The sequence below is a fragment of the Pristiophorus japonicus genome, chromosome 12, assembly GCF_044704955.1.
Source record: "Pristiophorus japonicus isolate sPriJap1 chromosome 12, sPriJap1.hap1, whole genome shotgun sequence".
In the NCBI taxonomy this organism is placed as follows: Eukaryota; Metazoa; Chordata; class Chondrichthyes; family Pristiophoridae; genus Pristiophorus; species Pristiophorus japonicus.
The window spans coordinates 49,025,229-49,053,182 of NC_091988.1; the positions used below are offsets into that span (position 1 = coordinate 49,025,229).

Sequence of the window (27,954 nt, forward strand, 5' to 3'; positions counted from 1 at the left end):
GGGGAGTGTTACATTTTTTGTTAGATAATTCCTGGTCCTTTATTTTTAAACCATCACTATAAGGTGCTATAATCAATGAAGCATGAGAAATGAAGAACCCTGGTTACAATGCCAGAACATACTTCAAGTATGTAGAAATATTTGCAACTTAATTATGTTTCAAACTGGTTTCTCTTTTTCTCAATAATAGTTTCAGTATAATTACATACTTTCTGAAGGACCAATTCAAAAAGCTATATGTTGGTTCTTCCAAATTGCAGTGGGAATTTTTCTCACCATTGTGTATTGAATAGGCTCAACAGATTGGTGCAGAATTAATATTATTTATTGTAGCTCTTCTCAGACATACATTGACAAATTATAATTTCTATCTGTTGGGGAATATTAATGATTTAGAAAGTTAATAATACAAAGCATGGAATGAGAATGGAAATAACTTTGTTTGAAAGGTGATAATATAAACATTAGGTGCTCATGGCTGTACTTGCGTTTAATTGAATTCTGTTTTTTAAGCTGCATGACTGATTTCATATGCTCCATTTATTTCAAATTATATATACGAAAATGCTTCTTTTGCAAATGTTATTTTTGAAATGGAATCATGTAAGGAAAGCTCAAGTTTATAAGTGGTGTGCTACTGCATTACTGTGAAATTGTTACGCAAAGGAGAAGCACAGTATATAAAACTATACATTATCTTGATTGAATCAAATGTAGTTCAACAAAATATTACATTTGAGAAATTGACATTTGTAACTTTAATGAAATGTAAAAAAAACATAGATGAGAACTTACAGTTGCATGATATGTCTGAAGCTATTATTTTTGAAGCAAATTAATTGAGTTTCTCGTTGGGATGAAATAAAACAAATGACATTACTTGGGTATAAAGCTCTGTTGAGATAAAGCAATATGTTGTCAAATATAAGGGTGTTGGTCTGACACAAGTATCGTAATATAGAGTTCATGCGTACTATGAAAGAACAGCGAATGAGAATATACTCTCGAATGCAATGTTCTCTTTTATAACCTAGTAATTTCTGATTGGAGCTTAATATTTTTTTCCGATTAATATACTCTCCCAAAATACGGTCTTCCAACGGGCAGTCTTCGCAAGCAGATGTAACTGTTGGGGTATTCTGCCAAATTGATGGGATTCTCTTCAAGCCGAATCTCAGTCAGGCGATCACGAATATAACTGGCGTCTTGAGGCTTGCAAAATGTATTATCCGTAATAGATGTTATATTATTATGCTGGAAGGTGAAAAAAGGTTACAATAAATGTTAAATTTGTCATTTGAGGTGAATTAATACTTTTATAATCAGATTAATTGATTGATTCTTGACATATCAAAATCTGTAGCTCCCTTTGTGACGCCTTTGGTACGGTTTTATGCAGATTCCAATTGCAGACACTACATCCTGAATATATCTTTGCATAAATTCAAAATGTTGAATCTAAATTTGAATAATTGTAGATTCCTCACATCTTTGCTGATTATTCATTGCAAGCCATATAATAGTATCCGCATAATAGATCAATCAAATCCAACCACCTTAAAACAAAGTTGGTGCGTTTAATCCTAAACCATCCTCCTGCTCCTGGCCTGATTCTGTAGCCAACCTTCCTGATTCTAGTCTGAGTCTTGCTTCCTGCATACTCAACTTGAAGCCCAGTCTTGACCTGTACCTTTTGCCTCATTCTGCAATCCCACACCAAAGGAAGTATTTTCCTGCAGGCTGGCTACGATCCAAGCCTCAACCTGATCTGGAGTTGCTTCCCTGTTGCCCACTCAAATCTTGACCGTTGCTCCCATGTCTGGCCATGCCAGATCTAAACTCAAGGTGCAGCTTCAGTCTCTTTATGCAGCCTGAGCCACTGCTCCAATCAACCCATGATATTTTCCTGTAGCATGGCTTCATTGTAATTCTGCATCTCAGTCTGGAGCCTCCTCCCCTACAGCAACCTCAGTTTTTTTTTTTGACTACTTTACCACCCATCTATTCCATGACTGGAGGTCATTCCTTCACATGGGCCAATGCTTGGTCTTAGTCTGTACCACTGTTCTGACGTCCATTGCAAATACTTATATTTACTTATCTTTACAAAAATGGCAATAATTTACGTTTAAAAATTAAAACCTCATTTACAATATTTAGAATATTCTTTAAGCAGATTTATATTTATAATTTCATACTTTGATAATGTAGCCAGAAATATTTACATCATGTATATAATATATTTTTAGAATTGTATAGATTTATAATAGTTTTAAGTTAATATATCAGGTTGTATATTAAAATATATCACATCATAATTGCATATTATTTGATACAATTTATAATTTAATAAATTTAGAATTTATATATAGTTGAATGTATTTCTGCAGATACATTTTAATGTATTACAAATGTATATTTAGATGTAATTTTGCAATGCACCTGACTTCTCCAGCCATCTCTTTCCCCCTCATTGGCAATCTTGAAAGTGCAAGCAAAAATATCGCTAGGAGCCCAGTGGAAAAATTCAAATGAGGCTGACCGATAAATGCAACAGGTCAAACAACCAGGCAGAACTCTCACATTTGGAATCTTGGTCTTTATTGCAAAGGGGATAGAGTATAAAAGCAGGGAAGTCTTGCTACAGTTGTACAGGGTATTGGTGAGGCCACACCTGGAATACTGCGTGCAGTTTTGGTTTCCATATTTACGAAAGGATATACTTGCTTTGGAGGCAGTTCAGAGAAGGTTCACTTGGTTGATTCCGGAGATGAGGGGGTTGACTTATGAGGAAAGGTTGAGTAGGTTGGGCCTCTACTCATTGGAATTCAGAAGAATGAGAGATGATCGAATCGAAACATATAAGATTGAGGGGGCTTGACAAGCTGGATGCAGAGAAGATATTTCCACTGTTAGGGGAGACTAGAACTAGAGGGCATAATCATAGAATAAGGGGCCGCCCATTTAAAACTGAGATGAGGAGAAATTTCTTCTGAGGGTTGTGGATCTGTGGAATTCGCTGCCTCAGAGAGCTGTGGAAGCTGGGACATTGAATTAATTGAAGACAGAAATAGAGTTTCTTAAACGATACGGGAATAGGGGCTTATAGAGAGCGGCAGGGAAGTGGACCTGAGTCCATGATTGGATCAGCCATGATCGTATTAAATGGTGGAGCAGGGTCGAGGGGCCACATGGTCCATTCCTGCTCTTATTTCTTATGTTCTTATTTCCACTGCTGATAGCCCCAGAGGTAGACAGTCTTGGCTAAAATCTCCCAGTGTGCTGTATGTGGAGAGTACCAAAAATAGGTGGGGATACTAAAAATTGGTGAATAATAGATCATTTCAAAAGTATGCCACAGGTCTGTTAGCCCCACCCACCGATCCCTTCAACCTTTGTCTGCCCACCTGTGACAGAGACTATAGATGCCGCATTGGACTCATCAGTCACCTGAGAACTCACATCAGTGTGGAAGCAAGTCATCCTCGACTCCGAGGGACTGCCTAAGAAGAAGTTGTTTTTGGGACCGATGTAATCTAGGAAAGTTGTGGTCAATAGATTTCTCTTGACATGAAAGAAAAAAGTGATTATCCATGGATTGACAAAAGAGCCATTGTTCTGTAGATAAGTTGCATCGTGCCCCGACAAAACACCGTAGCACAATCTGCACTGAAGTGTGAACTTCAGAACTGCTGCTCTGCTACAGCTAATAGAAAATTCAATTCTTGGGAGAAGGAATGCTGACAATCTTGTCATACCCTTCTACAAATGGCATTATGTTGACTTCCCTGGTGGCACTGTTTGCAGCGGCCATGGACTTTGTGCAGAATGAGTGTTATTTGCCATCAACTAAAAGAGGTGATGTTGATATTGGAGGTATATTGAGGCTAGTGGCTGTGTGTGTAGACAATCTGGAGGATGCTGTGTTAATAAAAATAAAATATTGATGTGAATAAATTGTTTTATAATGGTGCAATTCATAAAATTAATATTGCTATGGTATTATTTCCTGTGGTGAACATGGATCAGTTTCACATTCCAGAGAGACCAAGACAGCCTCACCGCTTAGATGATTACTCTGACTATGAGAAAACAATTATGGATGCAGATTGTATGGCCGGCGGAGGGGGGTGGGGGGGGAGAGGAATAAAGAAGCTGTGGCTGGAATTTCAAAGATTCTCTTCCATTTTTCTTTCTGTTGATTAATATTTGGAGTTAAATAGCACAAAGTAGAGAAATAGCCATAGGAATAGGAGCACAGATGAAAAGCTTTTCCTTCAATGTATCTATTTATTGTACATCTGACCTGTAAATGAAGCGTACGGATGGTTTCGGGCAAGTTGGCAGGTACTTTGTCCAGCTGATTGTATCCTAGGTAGAGAAATTCAAGTCTAGCCAAGTTCTGTAACAAAATCAATATTCTTGTCAGTTTTGTTTTCTACAAGTTTGCAAGCTGTGAAATCAAATTATACTGCAGTAATGCCCAGTGAATTACATAGCCTTAGAAACCATTCAAAGTACATTTAAAACCCCAGTACCAGCCAAAAAAATCCATTATTATTAGTTTTATAGCTGTTTGGCTCTCAAATTTCCAGGTTTTGTGTACTTTATATTCCTTCAGTAAATCTTGGTTTTATGTGCCTTTTTGGAGACTGACTGAGATTTGCCCCACTCCCCATTCCACCCCACACACTATCTCTTCTATTCCCATAGCAGAGCACTAAGGATATATTATAGAGGGATGAAGTTTTCTGGTCTCCTTTTGAAGAGATCAAGAAATCTAACCCACTGTAGCATTCCTTCAGTGTTTAATGAAGGGAGTAAGAGTGTGTAATCATTCTGAAATACCTAAGAAGGCGTGGTATGGATGAAGAATGTTCTACATATTGGTTCTATCAGGACTTTTCAGTAACAAGAAACAAAATACTGCAGATGCTGAAAATCTGAAACAAAATGGAAAACACCTGAAACAGTCGTCTGGTCAGGCAGCATCTGTGAAGAGAATAAAAGTTGATGTTTCAGGTATGGATCCTACCTCAGAGTTGGAAGACACTGCCGATGAACAGGAATGGAACAAGGGAAAGAGGAAGGGGGTTAAAAAAACACCACAACAACTACAGACGCATCACTTGTGCCATTTAACCATCTCCTGTTCTCTACCTAAGCACTACATGGGTCATTCTGTTTCTTTTCAGCAACATTTGCTTTTCATCTTTCTTGTCTTGGTTCCCGAGAGCCTTCTGAGTTTAAGGGGATGGGATAAATTCGTATTGCCAGGGCATTCATAATGCTATTCTTTGCTGACTGCCAGGAGCTTTGCAAGAATAAGACTGCCCTTGGGGAAGACATTTGGTGTCTACTTGGTTCCTCTCAGCAACAACACAGCCGAGATTGGAAACTCAGCAGAGTGGGGATTCAATCTGAATTCTGCAACTTTCTCGTGCATATTGATACTCAAGTGTGTTGTATGATGGAAGACAGCTGCATTAACAATATTTTCATACAAGTTATTTTGCTTTTCTCACCGATTTCTTTAATTTTTGCAGCAGTCATTTTGAGAAAGCTATGTCCTTTATATGACTGCTTTGTATGAAATATACAAATTGGGGCCAATAATAGGAAACACTGTTCTATGAAAATGTTGAAATGCTTTAATTCTGCATCTTAAGCATAGTTTCATGAGTATTTCAGGAGTGCCTGTTTTCATTTTGCTGTGCTGAACAGAGGCTTAGGGAGTGGCAAAAGAGGAAATTAGATAAACTAGGAAATTTGGCTCAGATAGTCTTACTTCAATTGTTGGAATCTAAAACGGGATGAAATTACAAAGCATTAGAAGAACTGAGTTGGCATGCAGGTACAGCAGGCGGTGAAGAAGGCCTTCATAGCTAGGGGATTTGAGTATAGGAGCAGGGAGGTCTTACTGCAGTTGTACAGGACCTTGGAGAGGCCTCACCTGGCATATTGTGTTCAGTTTTGCGCTCTTAATCTGAGGAAGGACGTTCTTGCTATTGAGGGAGAGCAGCGAAGATTCATCAGACTGATTCCAGGGATGGCTGGACTGATATATGAGGAGAGACTGGATCGACTGGGCCTTTATACACTGGAGTTTAGAAGGATGAGAGAGGGATCTCATAGAAACGTGTAAGATTCTGACGGGACTGGACAGGTTAGATGCCGGAAGAATGTTCCCAATGTTGGGGAAGTCCAGAACCACGGGACACAGTCTTAGGATAAGGGGTAGGCCATTTAGGACTGAGATGAGGAGGAACTTATTCACTGGAATTCCCTGCCGCAGAGAGTTGTTGATGCCAGTTCATTGGATATATTCAAGAGAGAATTAGATATGGCCCTTACGGCTAAAGGGATCAAGGGGCATGGAGAGAAAGCGGCAAAGGAGTACTGAGGTGAATGACCAGCCATGATCATATTGAATGGTGGTGCAGGCTCGAAGGGCCGAATGGCCTACACCTGCACCTGTTTTCTATGTTTCTATGAGTTAATCAGGACCAATCAACCTGGATTTCTAAAAGAACAGATTGTGCTTGACGAACCTAATAATAGAATTATTTTGAAAAAATAGTAGAGAGGCTGGGTAAAAGAATTGTATTTGATCTGGTTTATATGGATTATATGGCAACACCAGTGGCATCAACAGAGGAAACCTCAGTGACTTGGGTCATCGGCACAATTGGACCATCTAATAAATGCTCTGACTGCTGCTGGCTTGACCATGTCCATACTTCAAGATACATTCTTAGCAGGCTTCAGCTTGCTTGGAAAATGGATGTAATCTTGAGCCAGGGAGTTACAGACCTCCTAGATGTGCACAATTCTATGCTCAAATAGGTGATCATGTTGGGGGCCATGTGTGTAGTTGTCAGGATCAGGTGTTCGGCTCTCGTATATAACATCATATTTAGGCCATCAAATGCATCTGCACAGATGACAGTAGATGTGAAGAAATTATACAGGTCCAGGCTGCTAGAATGTAGCTGGATGTAGCTGACTCGGATGCAGTGTCCTATAGGTCCACAGCACATGGAAATCCCAGCAGGCTGGTGCAGAAACCATTCAGCCAGCCTACATACCAACTCCTGCAAATCATGAATCTTTGAAAAGCAACTGGGTGTCCCCTGGTGTATTCATGCAACAGGAACCAGGGAAAAGGACTGTGGAAAATCATGCTGTCAACATTCACCACACAGAATTGTAGTAATGAAAACATTGGATTAGAATTGTAATTGTATGTTGTACACAGTACGCCACAATGTTCAGGGGAAAACAGGACCTGGCTAAGCATGCTTGCTACAATATTCTTCCTAAATTGATGTTTTGCGGCTGGTTCACAGTCTTCAGCCTGGCCTCCTTCTCTGCACCACTCCTGGAATGCTTTTCTTGCTTCATAGTGAGTACTTTTGAAGAGTGAAGTTTTGAAGAATGGAGGAGATGGCAGTCATTTTAGAGTCCCTGTGGGGTTTGTACTGTCATGCCCGTATCCCCGCCTCCCCATCACCTGATTATTCCACATGCCTGAAACGCTGCTTCAGGATTCCAATTATATGTGCAATAATAATTCTGGCACATTCATCAACCTTATTATGCTTGTACTCTGCTATTTGTGGGGGCCAAAGATATCAGCATGGCCAAGATCTCCTGTCTTCCTTCTTCTTTTAAACACTGGATCATTTGGGATTTTTGTGTGAACTCCCTGGAAAAGGGAATATTCTGTACTACTGGTCACATTCTTGTGATGTTTATTAAGTAAAAAACCTCCTGTATTACATTAATGGCATTGTGCACAGATTATAATTGGGAACATTGATTGCAGTATTATGACTCAAGGTACTCCTGAGAAGCCAGCAGTGCAATAGACATACCACCTTGTCCTGCTGATCCATTTGGGAACTGAATGAAATTGTTTGCATGATGCATTAAGACAATTTTTATCTTTGATACTAACTGGGTGTATGTTGCCAGTGCTGAGCTGGAATGATTCTGATGCATAGAAATTCAGGACCATGTTGATTTTGACTGCCCACAGGCAGTGTCATACTGGTGTACATAAGTCTTTGTTCATCTGATGGCACAGTTAAGTGTTAGCTTTCTAGCCTGCATTCAACCTCTTGAATTCCATCATTATTACCAAGAAGCTCTGCTTGAGATGGAGTATTGCTGGGTGTCTGACGAAAGGATTTCTGTACCACATCACCTCATGGGCTTCCATAATATTCGAAACTTATTGGATATTAAAAACTTTAGTTTTTGAAGGGAAAAAACTGCAGGTGGAAAAAAAAATCAAAGAGCATTTTAAGAGAATTGTGGGTGTCCAATGGTCAGGTTATGCAATCAGAGTGGGGCGTTTGCACAGGTGTTTTCCATTCTAAATATGGACATAGGAATTTATGAAGGACAAAGTGTGACAAAAAAGTAACAATAGGAAGCCAAGCAGCGCAGATGTAAGATTTTTGATATATTGTAGATGTCGATATAATCCACACTTATCACAGGCAGCCGCATATATTGGACAAATAATGCCAGTACCATGAAAGCCAATTACAAAGACATGGCTTATAAATTGTTAAGTGCACCGGCTATTTTGGGCAGTTAAATAGGTTCTTCACAGCTTGTTTTCATATTTGTATTTAAATCCATTATCCTGTGTCCATGTCTGTTTTGAGCCCAACATCCCTTTCATTAACAATCACATGTTATGAACTAGAATCCCACTCATAAACTTTCTTGTTGATCCCTTTCCACATTAAATTTTGTTGACACTAATCACGGGGACAGAGTTGGAATGTAATCAGCCATTTGTTTCCGTCTCTGTTCCCATTCTGTCTAAAACATGTGCACCTCTAATGTTTACATTGAGCGAATCGAATGCTAATCACGTTGACACTAACATGCCTGCTTTAAGAGGTGAGGAGCGTACAAGTCAATCTCCTGTGGTGCTGCAAAAGTAGTATCGTGACCATGTGTAATCTTCAGGTGATGTGGGGTTACAGAGTGAGAATAATTGGACCGAGGCATGCAGACATAATTCAGACCCCATTTTTAAGCCACATGTTTTATCTTCAATTTTTATATTTCTACAGGGGAAGAAGAGGGGGGTGGGTGAGAAAAATAATTCCATTATAGCGTGACATGTTTACATAGACAGTGTCCATTCAAGATGTGGACATAAGAACTTAAAATGGAAAATCTTGATGGGAAGTGGACACACATGTAAGATTTTTAATATATTGGCCCTGAAATTCCGGTTGGAGGCTTCCTTCGGATGAACGCCTCCGACCCGAAATGTTTTTGCGAAAGTACCTGGTGGTCCCAGAAGTGCCTTGGATTCCGGTCGGAGGCTTTCTTTTCCCGTGCATCGCAGCGTGCCCCCCCCGTTTTCGAGGTACGGACGGAGAAACTGGAGTCACGTGGGCCTGGACAACTGATCACAGTACACTATTCTCCTTGATAGTAATGGGAACTCCGTATCTTCGAGTTCTCAATACTATCAATGAGAATAACCTCCTAAAACACCCAAACACAACTTAATAAATAAAAAAAACCTCACATATTTAAAATTAATTGAAATTAAAGTTAATTAAATGTTTTAGAAAAAATAATATATTTTGGGGTTTATTTTTGTGTGTTTTAATAAGGTTTAAAATAAACTTACCTTAATGGACAGGGTTTTTACTCTCAAAATGTGTATTTCAATTTAATTTTTATGTGTTTTAAAATTCTTACGCTGGTAAAAGTAGGTTATCCGCCTAAAAGTTTCAAGGACATTCGCTGGACAAGAGATAGGCAAATAGCCCAATCTCACCTGCATGAATATTCTTGCTGTGGGTCTGCGTTCGATCTGTCAAGTGAAAACTTGACAAATCGGAAAAGCCAGTTTTCGGCGCATGTGCATTGCACACTCTGTACGGACCTGGCGATGCTGGGAATTCACGGCCAATATAGATGTAGCTTCAATCTGTGTTTGAGTTATATGACAGTTGTGTAATCAGTAGTATCTGTATTTTTTTCTCTCACGCATATTTTTAAAAATAAACACTCAACATAAACTTTACCTCAATAAAGCTTTTGAAATATGTTCTCTAAGTTTTCTTTCTAGACTGTAGAACCTACCTTCAATTTATGAAGTTAATTACACTGAGCAAAAATATCATTCAAACCCAGACTTTTGTGAGAGGCATGAAGGCCCTCAAGCAAATCTTTAATGAAGGTATTAAAAGACACAAACAATTCAGTAAATAAATTTAATCATGTTATTGTGCACTATCTATTTTTTTTAAAGATTTTAAAATGTTATTTTAATACCTTATTTTGAGTATTTCTGTTAGTGAGGGAAAATGGTGGACAAATTTTGATTAGTTCATCATCAAATTGACTGAAAATTGACGTACTGTTTTCTCATTATAAATCGATGGCTGTATTAGAATTTCAATGTTAATAGGTCTGCGTAATTCATCTTCACACGGGTTGTTATGACCAGAAATCTGGTGTCGGTGACCATTGATGCTCAAGTGTTTATACTGACATGACATACAAAGTGTGGTAATGTAAATAATAACAAAAATGAGGGCAGTACACTTCAGTAACACTTCACTGCATAATGATAGAATGTGGGTTCCTTCAATTTTTCACGTGTTAAACACTTGATTTTACTGTATTTCTGTTTGGAGGGTGAGGTCAGATATTGTTTTCCCACAGAGGGAGAGGAAATTGGAGGGAGAGTCATCTCGGGTTGCTTGCACACTTCCTCGTGGCTTGTTTCAGAGATCAATTGGACCTGGAAGCAGCTATCCTGTCCCACCCTCTCAGCTGGGAAAGGTGTGTAGTTAGAAAGACCCAATGATAGGCAAGGGAACTTAAAAAAAAAAAAAGAACATATTGCCCAAAAAATAGTTTTACTGACTTGCACATAATAATGAAACTGCGGCATTAAAATGCATGTTATTAAAAGATTACCTTAAAAGCATTGCGTTTGATTCCATTGCTTTTAATACGGTTGTATTGTGCACTAAGAGTTACAAGTTGTGGTGGTAAGGCAGGCAGGCGGACCAGTTTGTTTTCACAAAGTGTTAGGTGCTCCAGATATGGAAGCTGAGCAAAGGCTTTATCTTCTATTTCAGTAATCAGATTTCCAGTCAGATCAATTCTTCTCAGAGTTGCTTTATTTGGGATTAAACAAAAATAGTTACATCATTTATCTGGCAAAGTTTTACTATTTACTCAGTAAGAATATTTTCTCTAAAAATAGGCTTCTTACACATGCAATGTCTTGTTTCTAGTTCTCCTTTGCATATTACATTTTTTCGAAACTTCTAAGAAATGAACATAGGTAGACTTTCTGTTTGACTGATATGGAGAATGCGCACTCTCACCGTATGGACACATCCCATTTATCTGAGTTCATAGAGCTTTGACACAGGTTTGCAACAGTTAAGGCTTAGCGACTCCTAAAGTAAAATAAGATGCAAAGCTGCAACAGTCCTAATCTTAAATTCCTGCTGGAGTTCAACCAATTAGAATCACACAGTTTACCAGCACAGAACACTGGTAATTTTTCTATTAGTGCATTGGTTTGCAGGGCTATCTGGAGCTGAGTAGTAAAAATTCCATCTCCAGTGATCGATCGACCGACCGCCACCTCCCCCGTCCGGTCCTAGAAATGAGCCACGCTGGTTGTTCAATCATCAAAAGTGCTCTGGAAAATATGGATCTGTTTGATTCAAGTATCGGCTTATGGAATTTTCCACTTGGGTCCAGACAACCCTGAAGAAACCCCACTTAACATCCTCCTCCTAACCAATACCCCCTGCCTCCAACTCCCCCCCCCCCCCCCACTTTCCCAGAAAGACAGTCTGTACCTGGTAATTTGACAACTGACAAATGTGGGTTTGAGCCCTAGCTGTGCGGGCAACAGGTACTAGAAACTACTTGCAATTAGTGTGGCGGGCAGCACAACTTACCATAAAATGTGAGAGCATTGCTGCCATTATCCTGACTAAAGCCTTGACACACTATTCCCAACAAACAGTTATTCCACCAGTTGGAGGTGTGTTGCTTCAGCAGTAGTGCTTTACTCTGCAACCCAATTATGGCAGGTAGTGATTTCTGAATATATTAATGTGTGGTCTCATACCCAGTCTCCAGCTAGCTCTCCAGAACCTGTTCGCTCAAGTCTATGTTTCCTCACTACTTATATGACAGACAACTGTTTTCGGAAGAACAGCTTTCAACAAGCCAGTCACTGAGGTTCTAGGCATCCATTTCTAATACTGTGTTCCACCGTCACTTTTTACAAACTATTAATCCAGGTGCACATGTGAAGGGCTATCGCAAAGAGGCATGTCTGCCATCAGATTATTTTGTTTCCATGGTGCTTGTTGGGGCACTATAAACCAGAGTTTTCTGTTTCTGTAACTTGAATTTTCTTTTTTGCCACACATTCACCTGAATGCTTGATCCTAGATTTTCACTGTGGCCAAAGGAAGCTTTAAAATTGCATGCCTGGTTATAAACCATGAAAGAAAATTGTTTGGACACGTCTTACACAGCAACATTTAACATGCATTGGAATTTTGCTGAAATTAAAGAAGATTGAGTAAGATTTTGCCCCTCAATGTAATCCTGAAGGGCTCTAGCCAGGTTGAAGTTGGCATCCAGCAGGTTCCGAGCTACTGGTGGGAGTGAACAATTGGGACAAGCATCCTTTGTAATTTCCAATCAGTCGCTTATAAGATCCTGTCTTAAGCTGTGTGAAGCTGCAATACTTCGCTTACAGTCCTCCCGACCATATTTCATTGGTTAGACTATTGCTCAAACCAATATTGGCCATTATGTGAAAGGTAGCACTACAATTGTATCAGAAATGTCTAGTATAGACACTTTAAGACCATCTCCTACGAAGCTACCCAACACATCATTGAAGAAGACGCTGGCCAAGATCTTCTGGGGTGTCATCGGATGGGATCGGTGGCGGGTCGGAAAATGTTTTTTATTTGACTGCGGGTTGGGAACCTGCTGTCAATCCGCCGCAATGCGCCTTTCCAAATGTCGGGCCTGTCGGCACTGAGCAGACCAGATAGGCGGTGGTGAGCGAGTCAATTAAACTCATTAGTATCTAGTTGACAGATGATTAACAGGCTTTTTTAACTTACCTTTTGACTTTAACTGCATGATCACTGTTCGGAGACCCTTGCTGACAACCTTAGACGGGAGTTCAGTGGCCATTGCTCCAGCTGATTACTTGACAGCTCCCACCTGACAGATCATCACTTTTCTTAGCCATAAGCTGTTTCTAAGTCCATTTCCAGCACAGATTCTGCAGGCTTTCCACTCTCCATCCAGTTAAGTTGGTGTGAGTAAGGATGTTCAGGAATAGGGTAGGGAAGGCAGAGTACTGATGATGTGATGAGAGGCACAGCAGGATGTGGTTGAGTGTGGCTTTGTACTAATGTTTCATGATCTAATAAGATCATTGAAAGGTTTGTGCCACTACACACAGGTCCTCCTGACGACCTCTCTGCTTGTGACCGCTTCTGCAATGTGCAACCAAACTGTGTTGGTCTCCTGAGGAGGTTTTTCCGCCAATTGGAAGGGAAGCGGACCTCCCTGCATATGAAGGGAGTCATGGGAAAATCTGGGTATAGCCCTGCACCTTTGTGCAGTGATTGTCATTGTTTGCAGCAATTCAGTACTGCATAACACTGAGAGCACAAATGCCAAAAGTAGGGTAGCCACAGTCCCTTTAAAGAAACCGGCTGATGACGTGTCATGAATTACGTCACCAGACCCGCTTCCTCTAATTGGACCAGGAAACTTGCTGGGCGGGCTTAACAAGCTCTATCAATGGAAATTCATTTTCCAGAGTGGGATGGAGCCGGCAGCGGGGCTGCAACCCGCCACCAACCCCGGCCGCACTGGACCCGCTGAGGTAAGGAAAATCTTGGCCACTGAATAGGATAGCCAACTATGAACAACTTTGCCCCACTACTCTTTCAAGAATAATGGTTCAGTGAGTCATTTCATTTATTTCTGCCTGGAGTTTGGAGCTGGAGCACGCTTCCTGAATAAAATCCAAAATTCTGTCGTGTACTCCCATAGCTTCCTGCTTTTTTGAGGCACTGGACCAAAAGCCTTATGAAAATCAATGGAAGAAATGTAAGTGGATTTCCCATGAGCCTTGCAGTGTTCCGTGATCTCACATAAAGCCACAACCTGTCCTACACAATCCCAGGAGAGCAAAATCTAATTTTTTGTTTTGTTTCTGATTACTTGGTGGGTTTCCAAAGCATTCTATATATATTATATATGCTGCAACAATCCAGAGATCCACCTTAAGAGCCACTAATAATCAGTGAGATTCCTCAGTAGTTTTTGGTCTCACTGGTATCCCTTTCATGTTGTTTTGTCTGACTGATGATAATTAAACATGCAGAAAATATTATAGAATGAAACAATTATGTTTTACTTGTCCATCAACATTGCAAAATTCCTTATATAGTTAAACTATTCATCTCCTATGGTGTTGATATCTCTACTGTGCAGTTACAGCAAATACCAAAATATACTCACGGAAATCAGAAAAATCTTTTACAGTGACCTTTCTTATCATGTTGTACCGTGTATAAAGGTGTGACGTTTCTTTTGGCAACATTGGAATTGCTTCAATGTTGGTCTCATCACAGTACACAGAACCAATTAGGCAAACACACAAAAGGCAAGTTGGCATGTCTGAAATACAGAGAGTTTCCATTAGTAGGTCTTCGATTGCCCTAAAGCATTATTCTTATTAATAGCCTCTTTGACACATTATCTATGAGGTCTGTGTCTGCTTCCAGATTCTCTTTGATGATATGTCTGTTGTTCCATAGCCTCTTCGTCAGTCTGGAGAATCAAAGAATGGAAGAAAAATTGCTGCAGCTACTATTGTCAGCATCCCAGAAATCAACCTATATTTCAACAACCATCACACTCTCAATACAATAATCTTTGGGATTTATATATTTTTAAATTTTGCAAATTAGTCTGAAAGATTACAACAAAGTGAATTATGGATTTTTTTTCATTAATGATGCAACAAAAGGATATTGCACTTTTGAAAAGATTATGGTTATGGAGTTGTATATTTGGCTTTGGTTTGAATTCAATGGAGACATAGAATAACTTGCATCATTTATGGGTTTCCTATGTCTTCTGTGCCATGTTTAAAGCTCCTAGTCCAATTGGGCATCTAGGTGGGCGATGCAGTGGCCTAGGAGTTCCTCATTTTAAAGTGTTAACATTGGTGGTACATCCAGTGTCTGCATTGGTCTTATTTGGCCAGTGTAGTTTTGTGGCTGCTTGCTTAAACTTTAGGTGAAGTTATGGTATTACACCCGAGTGTTTTATTGGGATTAGATTATTAGGAGAGCAGTGTTTGTCCAGTTACTTGATTTTATGGTCATTTAAGATTAGGGCTGTTGCAGCTTTGCATCTTATTTCACCTCTGATGTTGAATAATATGGGGTTAATCATCAGAAAACAAATCTGGACAAAATCCAAAGTTGTACATGAAAGATGAATTCAAACTGTGTGGCAAGTTTAAACAGTCTCATCCAGTTTTCTACCATTACCTTTTCGTAGGAAGCAGTAATATTGTAATAGTTAAATAGAAAAACTATACACTGAGTAATGGCAGAGAAAATAAGTTAGTACTCACCAATAGGTGGATGATCTGATTCTGGTTCTGGTGTTGGGGACCTGATATGGCGCGTGTGTGCTATTTCGTGGTTTGTGTCAGCATCAACAAGCATGGGGATGATCTTTTCTTCTAACTTTCAACAAAAAAATTACATTAATTTTTTTGTTGATCAAATTTGCAATTTTTTTTTTCCGTACAATAACACTTGTACCAATAACAAACTACATTCAGATTACACCCTAACCACCACAATAAGTTCCTACCAGTGACACGATGGGTGTACCTAATATTTGGTTAGTGTTTTTCTATAACCCTGTAGCTGAAATTAGAAAAATCAATAAGTTCATGATCATAGGCATGAGCCCATGTCCTACCACCCTGTGATGCCACAGCCTGATACTCATTCTGCATCACTATCTCCTTCATTCTCATTTTCTTTTCTATTAACTAACTCATCATGCAATTGTTTTCTGTTTCATGTTCTAATCATCCTTGTTTACTGTACAGGATAGGGGAAAAAAACCCATCTCAGCTGGGTTAAAGCATTATAGCAACTTTCATGAGTCCAATCAATGAGGCTTAGGTTGCACCACAATTTGCCCCTGACTTCCCGATTTCGATGTTTGTGTGCTGCCTTGCTCACTGTGGGACAAATAGAGTAACAAGGAACATTACCTATTAATTCTAGGTCATTGCATTGTCCTTTTGGGAGTGAGAGACATAATGAAGAATAGTCTCCATATTTCAGGTCTAGTAATACCACAGAATCTGGAGAAAATGAAGAGGGTTTCTTTCTGCGATGTTATCATTTATTGAGATTTCTAAGGCAGATGCTGAACTCACTGGGCCAGTCAAAAAGATCCAGCAACTGTGATGATTCCAGTATAACGCAGGCTCTGAGTGCAAAGGTTACAGTAGATCTCAAATTATTATGACCGATGGAAACTGTTCAGAATTGTAATAAAAGCTTAGGTTGATTCCTGAGATGAAGGGGTTGTCTTATGAAGAAAAGTTAAGCAGGTTGGGTCTATACTCATTGGAGTTTAGAAGAATGTGAGGTGATCTTATTAAGCATATAAGATTCTGAGGAGGCTTGACAGGGTGGACGTTGAGAGGATGTTTCCCCTTTTGGGGCGGGGGGCATCTAGAACCAGGGCATAGTTTCAGAATAAGGGGTTGCCCATTTAAAACTGAGATGAGGGAAAAAAAAATTCTCTGAGGGTTGTGAATCTTTGGAATTCCCTATCACAGGGAGCTGTGGAGGCTGGGTCATTGAATATATTTAAGATGATGATAGACAGATTTTTGAACTACAGGGAGTCGAGGGTTATGGGGAGCTGGCAGGAAAGTGGAATTGAGGCCAAGATCAGATCAGCCATGATCTTATTGAATGGCGGAGCAGGCTCGAGATGCCAAATGGTCTACTCCTGCTCCTATTTCTTATGCTCTTAGTGCCTACCCCGAGTAATCTAATCATCGAACTGTTGCAAATGATTTACAAAGTGTTACCACATTAGTAATCGCAAGTGTCTGGATATGTTAGATTGTCATATTAGATTGTCACAAGACATTGCAATGTTTTGCAGTAGTGGAAGTAAGAGGTAAGAGAAGTGATTCTACAACTCTTTCTCGCTCATGCTACAGAATACACAAATAATATCAGTTTATGTTTTCATTCTTCTTCATTCAGAACACTGCACTTGATGACTGGATGAATTGGACATCATTAGGTGAACTGAGGACACAGAAATGGCATCCTCTGGCTAGCCTGTCTGTAGCCCAAAGTGCTTATTTGTGGCATCATGGTGAACCGTCTTAATTGTACTACTGTGGTAGATCTGGTGGATCATTGTAGTTTTGACGTCTTGATTAGGTGTGCCATTGCAGCCTATTGCATCTCAGCACTGGAGTTTATTGTCATCACCAACTGAGTGTAACCATGTCAGCTGTTGTCTGCTCCACCTTTGAGTAAGCAGCATCTCTAAGATTGAGTTGGCTCCATGACATTCCTGGAGATCGGAGGTTGGATCCTCAGTACTTAAATCAGGCAAACCCTCAATCTTCCAGGATTCTATTTCTGATGGACAAGCCAGTGTAACTTATTAATGGGCTTTGGAGGATGGACTTAGCACTAGAGCTGGAATTCTTCCCATTCATCTCTAAATAATCACCAAGCCAATTCTGTGAGAGATGCATACACTTGGCTTGTATTCTCTTGAATATAGAAGATTGAGGGGTGTTTAACATGTTTAAAGGATTTGGTAAACTATTTTCTCTGGTGGGGGAATCCAGAATGAGAGGCCATGATCTTAAAATTAGAGGTAGGCCATTCAGGAGCAAAATCAGGAAGCACTTTTTCACACAAAAGGTAGTAGAAATCACACGCAGTAGAAAAACTTCCTCAAAAGGCTGTAGATGTGGGGACAATTGGAGCTTTCAAGACTGATTTTTGTTTAGTAAGCATATTGGGGGATATGGAGTTAAGGCGGGTACATCGAGGTGAGGTACAGATCAGCTATGATCTAACTGAATGACGGAGCAGGCTCAAGTGGCTGAGTGGCCTCCCCCTGTTCTTATGATTATGATGGTCTTGGCTAAACAGGCAGTAGAAAGCTTATCAGTGGTATTTTCTGGTAAGCTGAGGGTTGTTAGTTGATTAAGCTCCTTTGCACACATGGGATCCTTAAGGCCTTTACTTTTGCAAACTCGTATGCTGATGGCACATGGCTCTACCTCTCTGCCACTCTCTTGATCCCTCCATTGCTTTGTGCTGTCAGGCTGCTTGTTTGCCATCCAGTCTTGGATGAGCAGCAAGTTCCTCCAGTTAAAGCCTTACCACAAACTTGCCACTAACTCAATTCCCCTCCGCAAGCACTGTGCCAGGCTTCACCAGACTTTTCACAACATCACAACATGCGACCCTGAACTGGGCTTTTGACAAATATCCTCCCTCCTATTTTCACCAATGTAACATCACTCGCCTCCATACCAACCTCAGCAATCTGCCGTTGAGACCATCACCAAAGCCTTTACCACCTCCTAGATTGGACTATTTGAATGTTTTCATTGCCGGCTTCCCATCCTCCATCCTCTGTAAACTTCAGCTCATGCAAAACTCTAATGCCAGTATCATACCCCGCACCGAGGCTTGCTAGTTCTTGGTCCCCTAACGCCTTGATTTAAAATTCTTTAAAATACTACAAGTATTGAGTATCCACCCACATCCAATTACATTACCAAACCTTCTGCCTTCTATCTCTGCAGCATTGCCTACCTCTACTCCTTATCTTTCTCCTTTTGACGTTGAACCCTTGGTCAAGGCCTTTATCACCCCTGTACTCTGGAACTCCCTCCACAGATCCTGTCACATTGCCACATGACTCCCTGGCTTTTAAACACTGCTAAAAACCCTCATCTTCAACAGTCTCTTTTGTTCCCATCTCTAAATTTTTCCAATCTCCCTTTCTTTTCCCATCCACCTTTTTATTTGTCTGAAGGTCTTTTGTAATACAAATTGTATTGTTCAAGAATACTGAGCCAATTGGAGAATGGCAAATTAAGTTTGATGTAAATTAGTGTTCCAGGAAACACAAATGTGTGGAGTACACAATTAAGCGATCTCCACTAGCAAAGAAAGGGAATAGGTTTATTATTGAGCATTTACAAAATAATTTCCAGTTAATGTGATGTTATTAGCAATGCTGATCAAATACAATGATGTGTTTCAAGGGCATTTGACTAAATCAAAACAATTAATTTTAACTTTGAACTGTTTGTTGGTGAAGCTCATAGACAATACAGAGTGTTGTTTTTGGCACATCATCTTAAAAATAACACTGATGCATCCGAATGGGCTCAGAAAAGAATGATCAGGATGATTCACCAAATTGGGGAGTAATTACTGAAGTGTTAATACTGAAGACGATTGCATCAAAATACAAGAAAACGTTAATAACCTTGAAAAATGGGCGTGTAAATGGCAAATGAATTTCAATATCGATAAATACAGTAATGAATTCAAGAGCAACTTCTTTACCCAGAGAATGGTTAGAATGGAGTAGCTGAGGTCAATAGCATAGATGCATTTAAGGGGAAGCTAGATAATTGCATGAGGGAGAAAGGAATTGGAAGATATGTTGATGAGGTTAGATGAAGTAAGGTGGAGGAGACTTGTGTGTAGCATAAACATAGACCAGTTGAGCTCTGTGGCCCGTTTCTGTGCTGTAAATTACATGTAATATCCAATTCTGAGGCTTGGGTCCCTTAGATCCTGAGCAGTTTAACTGGTTTTCATTCGAATAAAGAAGACTGAGAGTGACATGATCCAGTTTACAGTAATTCCAGAAGTACTGAAATTAATGAATAATGTAAATGTTATTATCTTATTTAATTTAGATTGAGTGCAGAACTAGAGGACATGAAAATAAAATTAAGCAAGCCTCAAGAGAGATTTGAAATCAAAAGGAATAGTATTTGGTATAGTGAACAGTGAGGAGGATAGTGATAAACTTCAAGAAGATATAGTCAGGCTGGTGAAATGGGCAGACATGTGGCAGATGAAACTTAATATAGAAAAGTGCGAAGTGATACATTTTAGTAGGTAGAACGAGGCGAGGCAATATAAACTAAAGGGTACAATCCTAAAAGGGGTGCCTGAACAGAGAGGCCTGGAGATATACGTGCACAAATCGTTGAAGGTGGCAGGGCAGTTTGAGAAAGCAGTTAAAAAAGCATGCAGGATCCTGGGCTTCATAAATAGAGGCTTAGCGTACAAAAGCAAGGAAGTGATAAACTTTTATAAAACATTGGTTTGGCCTCAATTGAAGTATTGTGTCCAATTCAGGACACTGGAATTTAGGAAAGATGTGAAAGCCTTGGCGAGGGTGCAAAAAAGATTTACAAGAATGATTCCACGGATGAGGGATTTCAGTTACGTGGATGGACCAAAGAAGCTGGGGTTGTTCTCTTTGGAGCAGAAAAGGTACAGAGGAGATTTGATAGAGGCATTCAAAATCATGAGGGTCTAGACAGTATAGACAGAGAGAAACTGACCCATTGGCGGAAGGGTCGAGAACCAGAGGACACAGATTTAAGGTGATTGACAAAAGCACCAAAGGCGACATGAGGAAAAACATTTTTATGCAGCGAGTGATTAGGATCTGGAATGCACTGCCTGAAAGAGTGTTGGGGGCAGACTCCATCGTGGCTTTCAAAAGGGAATTGGATAAGTACCTGAAGGAACAAATTTGCAGAGCTACGGGGAAAAGGCGGGGGAGTGGGACTAGCTGAAATACTCTTGCAGAGAGCCGGCACGGGCTCAACGGGTTGAATGGCCTCCTCTGTGCTGTAATCATTCTATGATTCTATGAGTAGCCTTTGGTGAGTCTCTATCAAATCCTTCAGCTAAGTGGCCATGGACTCATTGGGCCCAAGTTTCGAGCCGCGCCGAGAACGGCGCAGTCCCGACCTGGACGCCCGTTTTTCGCGCCACAAAGTGCGCCTAAAAAAAACTTCCAGATTCTCCAGCTCCCTGCAGGTTCTCTGGCCCTCGGTGCAGCGCAGCAGGAGCTGTAGGGGACTGCGCTGAAAACAGTGCCGGGACCTCTGCAGTGGGCGCGCATGTGCAGTAGCTCCAGGCGCCCAAAACTGTGTGGGAGGGGCCCGAAGCACGCAGCCCCTAGCCCTGGCCGAATGGCCTCACTGGGGCTGCATGAATAAGGCTCCTTGCACGGCCAGCTCCTGCTTCCTCCCGACCCGCCTCGACTCCCACTTCCCGCCCCCCGCCTCCGGACCCGACCCGACTCCCGCTCCCCCCCACCGGACCCGACCCGACCTGACCCCCCGGACTGAACCCGACCCGACCCCCCGGACTGGACCCGACTCGACTCCCGCTTCCCGCCCCCCGCCTCCGGACCCGACCCGACTCCCGCTTCCCCCCCCCCCCCCGCCTCCGGACCCGACCCGACTCCCGCTCCCCACCCCCGACCCGTCTCCCGCTCCCCCCGCCCCCGGACCCGACCCGACTCCCGCTCCCCCTCCCCCCCCCGACCCGACTCCCGCTCCCCCCTCCCCCCTCCCCCCCGACTGGACCCGACCTGACCTCCCTCTCCCTCCCTCCCCCCGACCCGGCCCGTTCAGCCTCCCGCCCCCTTCTCCTTCTTCCCCCCCTCCCTTCTCCTTCCCCCCCCCCATCTCCTCTCCCCACCCCCCCCATCTCCTCTCCCCACCCCCCCCATCTCCTCTCCCCCCTCCCCCCCATCTCTACTCTCTCCCCCCGCCATCTCCTCTTCCCCCCCCCCATCTCCTCTTCCCCCCCCCCCCATCTCCTCTTCCCCCCCCCCCCCATCTCCTCTTCCCCCCCTTCTCCTCTTCCCCCCCCTTCTCCTCTCCCCCTCCCCATCTCCTCTCCCCCCCCCCCATCTCCTCTCCCCCCCCCCCCACCCGCATCTCCTTCCCCCCCATCTCCTTTTCCCCCCCCCTTCTCCTCCTCCCCCCCTTCTCCCCCTTCTCCCCCATCCCTCTGCTCCACCCCTCTCTCCCTCTATCCCCCTCCCGTCGCTGTCAGAAACACAGACACTGACAGACAGAGAATGAGAGACACACACAGACAGACAGATAGAGACACTGACAGAGACACACTGGGGGGTTGGGGGTTGGGGGGGGGGGCATCCCAGCACGCTGTTGAAGGGCTCCCGGTGCTGCAGTCGGTAAGTAGAAAATGTTTTATTTATTGATTTAAAAAAAAATTTTTTCTTATTAATTTTTTTTGGTTGATTTATTGATGTTTTTATCATTTATTATTGATGATGGCTCTTTATTTGTAAGACTGAAGTGTTTAATGTTTGTAAACTTCCCTTTAAACCCCCCCCCCCCATTCCCTACGCCTGATTTGTAACCTACGCCTGATTTTCTAAAGTGTAGACAAGGTTTTTTCGAGCGTACAAAAATCTTCACTTACTCCATTCTAAGTTAGTTTGGAGTAAGTTTTCACTGCCGAAACTTTGAAAACAGGCGGAAGTGGCCGGACACGCCCCCTTTTGGAAAAAAAAATTCTGTTCCAAAGTGAAACTGTTCTAACTGACTAGAACTGGAGCAAACTAAATGGCAAGAATTCTGATTTCTAAGATACTCCATTCTACACCAGTTGCTCCTAAAAATCAGGAGCAAATCATGTCGAAACTTGGGGCCATTATGTCAACTTCACTTTTTGTTGTGAAGGAGATAACTCAGCACTGAGTTTTCCCCTTGTACTTGCATTCAGTCATTGGGTATCCTGATTGATGCCGTTGCTGTCATGCTATCTAGAGGAGCTTGCCTTTAAAAGATACCTGGAGAGCTTGCTAGTTTTGATCTTTCACTCAGTACATTATATTGAAGCTACATATGTAGTCCACTGTTATTTCACCACCTGCAGATTGGCTGTGTTTAGTTAGACTGGGCTTTGTTATCCAGATGCAAGATCGTTAAGTAAAATATTAAAATAAGTACCTAATTGTCTGAGATTCTGGTTTTTGGAGCCTTATTTCCGAATCTTTTGAAAAGAGTGACATTAAACATTTACATTTCTAAGATTCTTAATATTTATCATATGTCTAAGCTGTTACACTCTGATGTTTTCCTCTTCGTATTCAATTTTAATGGCCCGGATTTTGCAATCAGCGGCGAAGGGACAGCGGTCTCTGCTGACCTCAAAGAAAGCTGCCCACAATGATTTTGCGGACTCTGTAGTGTCAATTTCCCCTATTCCAACATCCGTTTCAATCTGGCACCATCTATAGGGGATCTGTGTCATCCAGCAACAGTGATGTCACCTAGTCGGCTGAACAGCCAACCAGATTGAAGAATTCTCACACAAGCAAACCAGCAAGTAAATATCACTGATTATTGTTCACTTTTTATTAATTTTACAGAAATCAAAATTAAGATCAGGACATACACATGGGATTAAGGTAGAAGCTGAAATATCAAATAAACTTAAAAAAAATAAAATGAAAATTTGTTATTACTTTAACAACCTATGGCATTTTGAGCATGGAATGGAGGGAAACATAGAAAACATGAAAACATAGACAATAGGTGCAGGAGTAGGCCATTCGGCCCTTCGAGCCTGCACCACCATTCAATATGATCATGGCTGATCATTCACCTCAGTACCCGTTTCCTGCCCCCATAAGGGCCATATCTAACTCCCTTTTGAATATATCCAATGAACTGGCATCAACAACTCTCTGCGGTACAGAATTCCACAGGTTAACAACTCTGAGTGAAGAAGTTTCTCCTCATCTCAGTCCTAAATGGCTTCCCCATTATCCTTAGACTGTGTCCCCTGGTTTTGGACTTCCCCAACATCGGGAACATTCTTCCTGCATTGAACCTGTCCAGTCCCGTCAGAATTTTATATGTTTATGAGATCCCCTCTCATCAGTCTAAACTCCAGTGAATACAGGCCTAGTCAATCCAGTCTCTCCTCATATGTCAGTCCTGCCATCCCAGGAATCAGTCTGGTGAACCTTCGCTGCACTCCCTCAATAGCAAGAACGTCCTTCCTCAGATTAGGAGACCAAAATTGAACACACTATTCCAGGTGAGACCTCACCAAGGCCCTGTACAACTGCAGTAAGACCTCCCTGCTTCTATACTCAAAATCCCTAGCTATGAAGGCCAACATACCATTTGCCTTCTTCACTGTTTGCTGTACCTGCATGCCAACTTTCAATGACTGATGAACCATGACACCCAGGTCTCGTTGCACCTCCCCTTTTCCTAATCTGCCGCCATTCAGATAATATTCTGCCTTCGTGTTTTTGCCACCAAAGTGGATAACCTCACATTTATCCACATTATACTGCATCTGCCATGCATTTGCCAACTCACCTAACCTGTCCAAGTCACCCTGCAGCCTCTTAGCGTCCTCCTCGCAGCTCACACCGCCACCCAGCTTGGTGTCATCTGCAAACTTGGAGATATTACACTCAATTCCTTCATCTAAATCATTAATACATATTGTAAATAGCTGGGATCCCAGCACTGAGCCCTGCGGCACCCCACGAGTCACTGCCTGCCATTCTGAAAAGGACCCGTTTATCCCGACTCTCTGCTTCCTGTCTGCCAACCAGTTCTCTATCCATGTCAGAACATTACCCCCCAATACCATGTGCTTTAATTTTGCACACCAATCTCTTGTATGGGACCCTGTCAAAAGCCTTTTGAAAGTCCAAATACACCACATCCATCGGTTCTCCCTTGTCCACTCTACTAGTTACATCCTCAAAAAAAATTCCAGAAGATTTGTCAAGCATGATTTCCCTTTCATAAATCCATGCTGACTTGGACCGATCTGTCACTGCTTTCCAAATGCGCTGCTATTTCATCTTTAATAATTGATTCCAACATTTTCCCCATTACTGATGTCAGGCTAACTGGTCTATAAATACCCGTTTTCTCTCTCCCTTTTTAAAAAAAGTGGTGTTGCATTAGCTACCCTCCAGTCCATAGGAACTGATCCAGAGTCGATAGACTTTTGGAAAATGATCACCAATGTTTCCACTATTTCTAGGGCCACTTCCTTAAGTACTCCGGGATGCAGACTATCAGGCCCCGGGGATTTATCGGCCTTCAATACCATCAATTTCCCTAACACAATTTCCCGCCTAATAAGGATTTCCTTCAGTTCCCCCTTCTCACTAGACACTCGGTCCCCTAGTATTTCCGGAAGGTTATTTGTGTCTTCCTTTGTGAAGACAGAACCAAAGTATTTGTTCAACTAGTCTGCCATTTCTTTGTTCCCCATTATAAATTCACCTTAATCTGACTGCAAGGGACCTACGTTTGTCTTCACTAATCTTTTTCTCTTCACATATCTATAAAAGCTTTTGCAGTCAATTTTATGTTCCGGGCAAGCTTCCTCTCATACACTATCTTCCCCCTCCTAATTAAACCCTTTGTCCTCCTCTGCTGAATTCTAAATTCCTCCCAGTCCTGAGGTTTGCTGCTTTTTCTGCCCAATTTATATGCCTCTTCCTTGGATTTAACACTATCCTTAATTTCCCTTGTTAGCCATGGTTGAGCCACCTTTCCCGTTTTATTTTTACTCCAGACAGGGATGTACAATTATTGAAGTTCATCCATGTGATTTTTAAATGTTTGCCATTGCCTAGCCACCGTCAACCCTTTAAATATCATTCACCAGTCTATTCTAGCGAATTCACGTCTCATACCATCGAAATTACCTTTCCTTAAGTTCAGGACCCTAGTCTCTGAATTAACTGTGTCACTCTCCATCTTATTAAAGAATTCTACCATATTATGGTTACTCTTCCCCAAGGGGCCTCGCACAACAAGATTGCTAATTAGTCCTTTCTCATTACACATCACCCAGTCTAGGATGGCCAGCCCTCTAGTTTGATCCTTTGCATATTGGTCTGGAAAACCATCCCTAATACACTGCAGGAAATCCTCCTCCACTGTATTGTTACCAGTTTGGTTAGCCCAATCTATATGTAGATTAAAGTCACCCATGATAACTGCTATACCTTTATTGCACGCATCCCTAATTTCTTGTTTGATGCTGTCCCCAACCTCACTACTACTGTTTGGTGGTCAGTACACAACTCCCACTTGCGTTTTCTGCCCTTTGGTATTTCGCAGCTCCACCCATACAAATTCCACATCATCCAAGCTAATGTCCTTCCTTACTATTGCGGGAATGACACTCCACAGTTCTAAAATTAGTTTTTATGGGTCAGAGAAATTGTTTAGCAGTAATCTTGACTTAGTACGCCATTAAAAACTCAGTTACATCTTATTCAACAAGGCGTAACTTTTGCAGTGGTTTTTACAGCGACAATAGTGCGTAAAAAGTTAAAGTTCGCATCAAATCACTGAATTTGTGTTGATTGCATCTGCGAAGACAGCAACAGCGCATCCTGTGGCAGTGTAGGGTATCACTGCCAGCAACCTCCGGATTTTGGTGTTTAACTTCTGCGGATGCCAGAAGTTGCTATCAGTTTAACACAGTAATGACGGCGAACACCGATAGTTCGTCATCATTGCAACTGCAAATTCCGGGTTGTTGAATCAGTTGGGGACAGATATAATTATAACTTGCACAACAACAAAACAAAAATAATTTTATTTATACATTGTTTTCGCCCAGAAGATGTTACCCCCTCACATTTCTTATCCTCTTGAGCAAAGGCTGAAATATTATTGCAACAGCTTATATATGTTGTTAAGCAACTTTAGTACCATATTGTGTGCAAGGGACTTAATAAAGGGACATGGACATGTCTTATTAAAGGGAAAGTAATAACTATTGGTACTCATGATTGTTCATACAATCACTACAAACAAGGTATTAAATATAGGCAGAAATTGATGTGCATATAATCCTATATCCATGTACACCAGTCAATAATGAATTACTGTTAATAACTAATCTCCAGATCTTTCTCATCAAGGTTTGTCTGTCAAATTAATGTGTAACTATATAATTAAGTACTGTTTTATAGCTTTCAAGTTTTCCCCTTGTGTAACTTTTTTTTTTCAAAGGCAGCTTTTACTTTATAATTCAAATATCACTCACTCTTACAAGCAGCTGTTTTTTTTAATGAGATAAACAATTTTAAAGCAATAGTATTTAATTTTGCAACTCAAACTCAGTCACTCTTTTATAAGTATTTTATCAGTAATGTTAACATTCTATACAAAGTGTTATTGCATTCTGTGTGTTTAACTGTAAGATAATAACATTCATTAATGTCATTATTATAAGTATTATATCTGTTCCATGTGTTATGACTTATACTAATTGCAGATTTAAATGTGAGTTTCCTTATAAGATAGAATAAAATCATATTTATATCTTGTAAATGCCTAAAGAATGTTAAATCGCATTACCTTTGCTTGTTTTATTTCTTGTGGCTCATCTTCATATTCGTAAGTTGTGTCTGCACCAAAATATTCCAGATCCAAATCATGCATGTGAAATTGATCTTCCTTATTAGCTGGAGCTGTGAATACTAATTCTCCAAATATAACTACAAAAAGTATGGGACACACACAATTCATTTTGGACTAAAGACCAAGAAAAATACGTTCTGAGAAAAATTGAAAAGCTGAAATACTGGATGGAACAGTGCCTTTCCGCCTAGACATAGAATCTGTCAAATCGGTATTTAAAGCTTTCACCAGCTGCTGCCAGAAGTTTGAGAAGAATGAGACTGCGTGATGTGCCTTAACTCCCTGAACTCCTTTTTTAGTTATAG

The 27,954-nt window shown here is 41.2% G+C and overlaps 2 protein-coding genes across 2 annotated transcripts in view; one reads left to right on the forward strand and one right to left on the reverse strand.

The window, feature by feature from the left end:
• Positions 1-27,954, forward strand: part of cenpp (centromere protein P) — a 418,874-nt gene that overhangs the window by 77,368 nt on the left and 313,552 nt on the right. The window lies entirely within an intron of this gene.
• ogna (osteoglycin, paralog a) lies at positions 791-27,887 on the reverse strand. The gene is made up of 6 exons (XM_070894749.1): positions 27,587-27,887; positions 15,707-15,821; positions 14,581-14,739; positions 10,969-11,171; positions 4,307-4,402; positions 791-1,254 (listed from the first exon to the last, which is right to left on the reverse strand). The coding sequence occupies exons 1-6, from the start codon at positions 27,755-27,757 to the stop codon at positions 1,069-1,071; spliced, it is 930 nt and encodes a 309-aa protein (XP_070750850.1). The 5' UTR covers positions 27,758-27,887; the 3' UTR covers positions 791-1,068.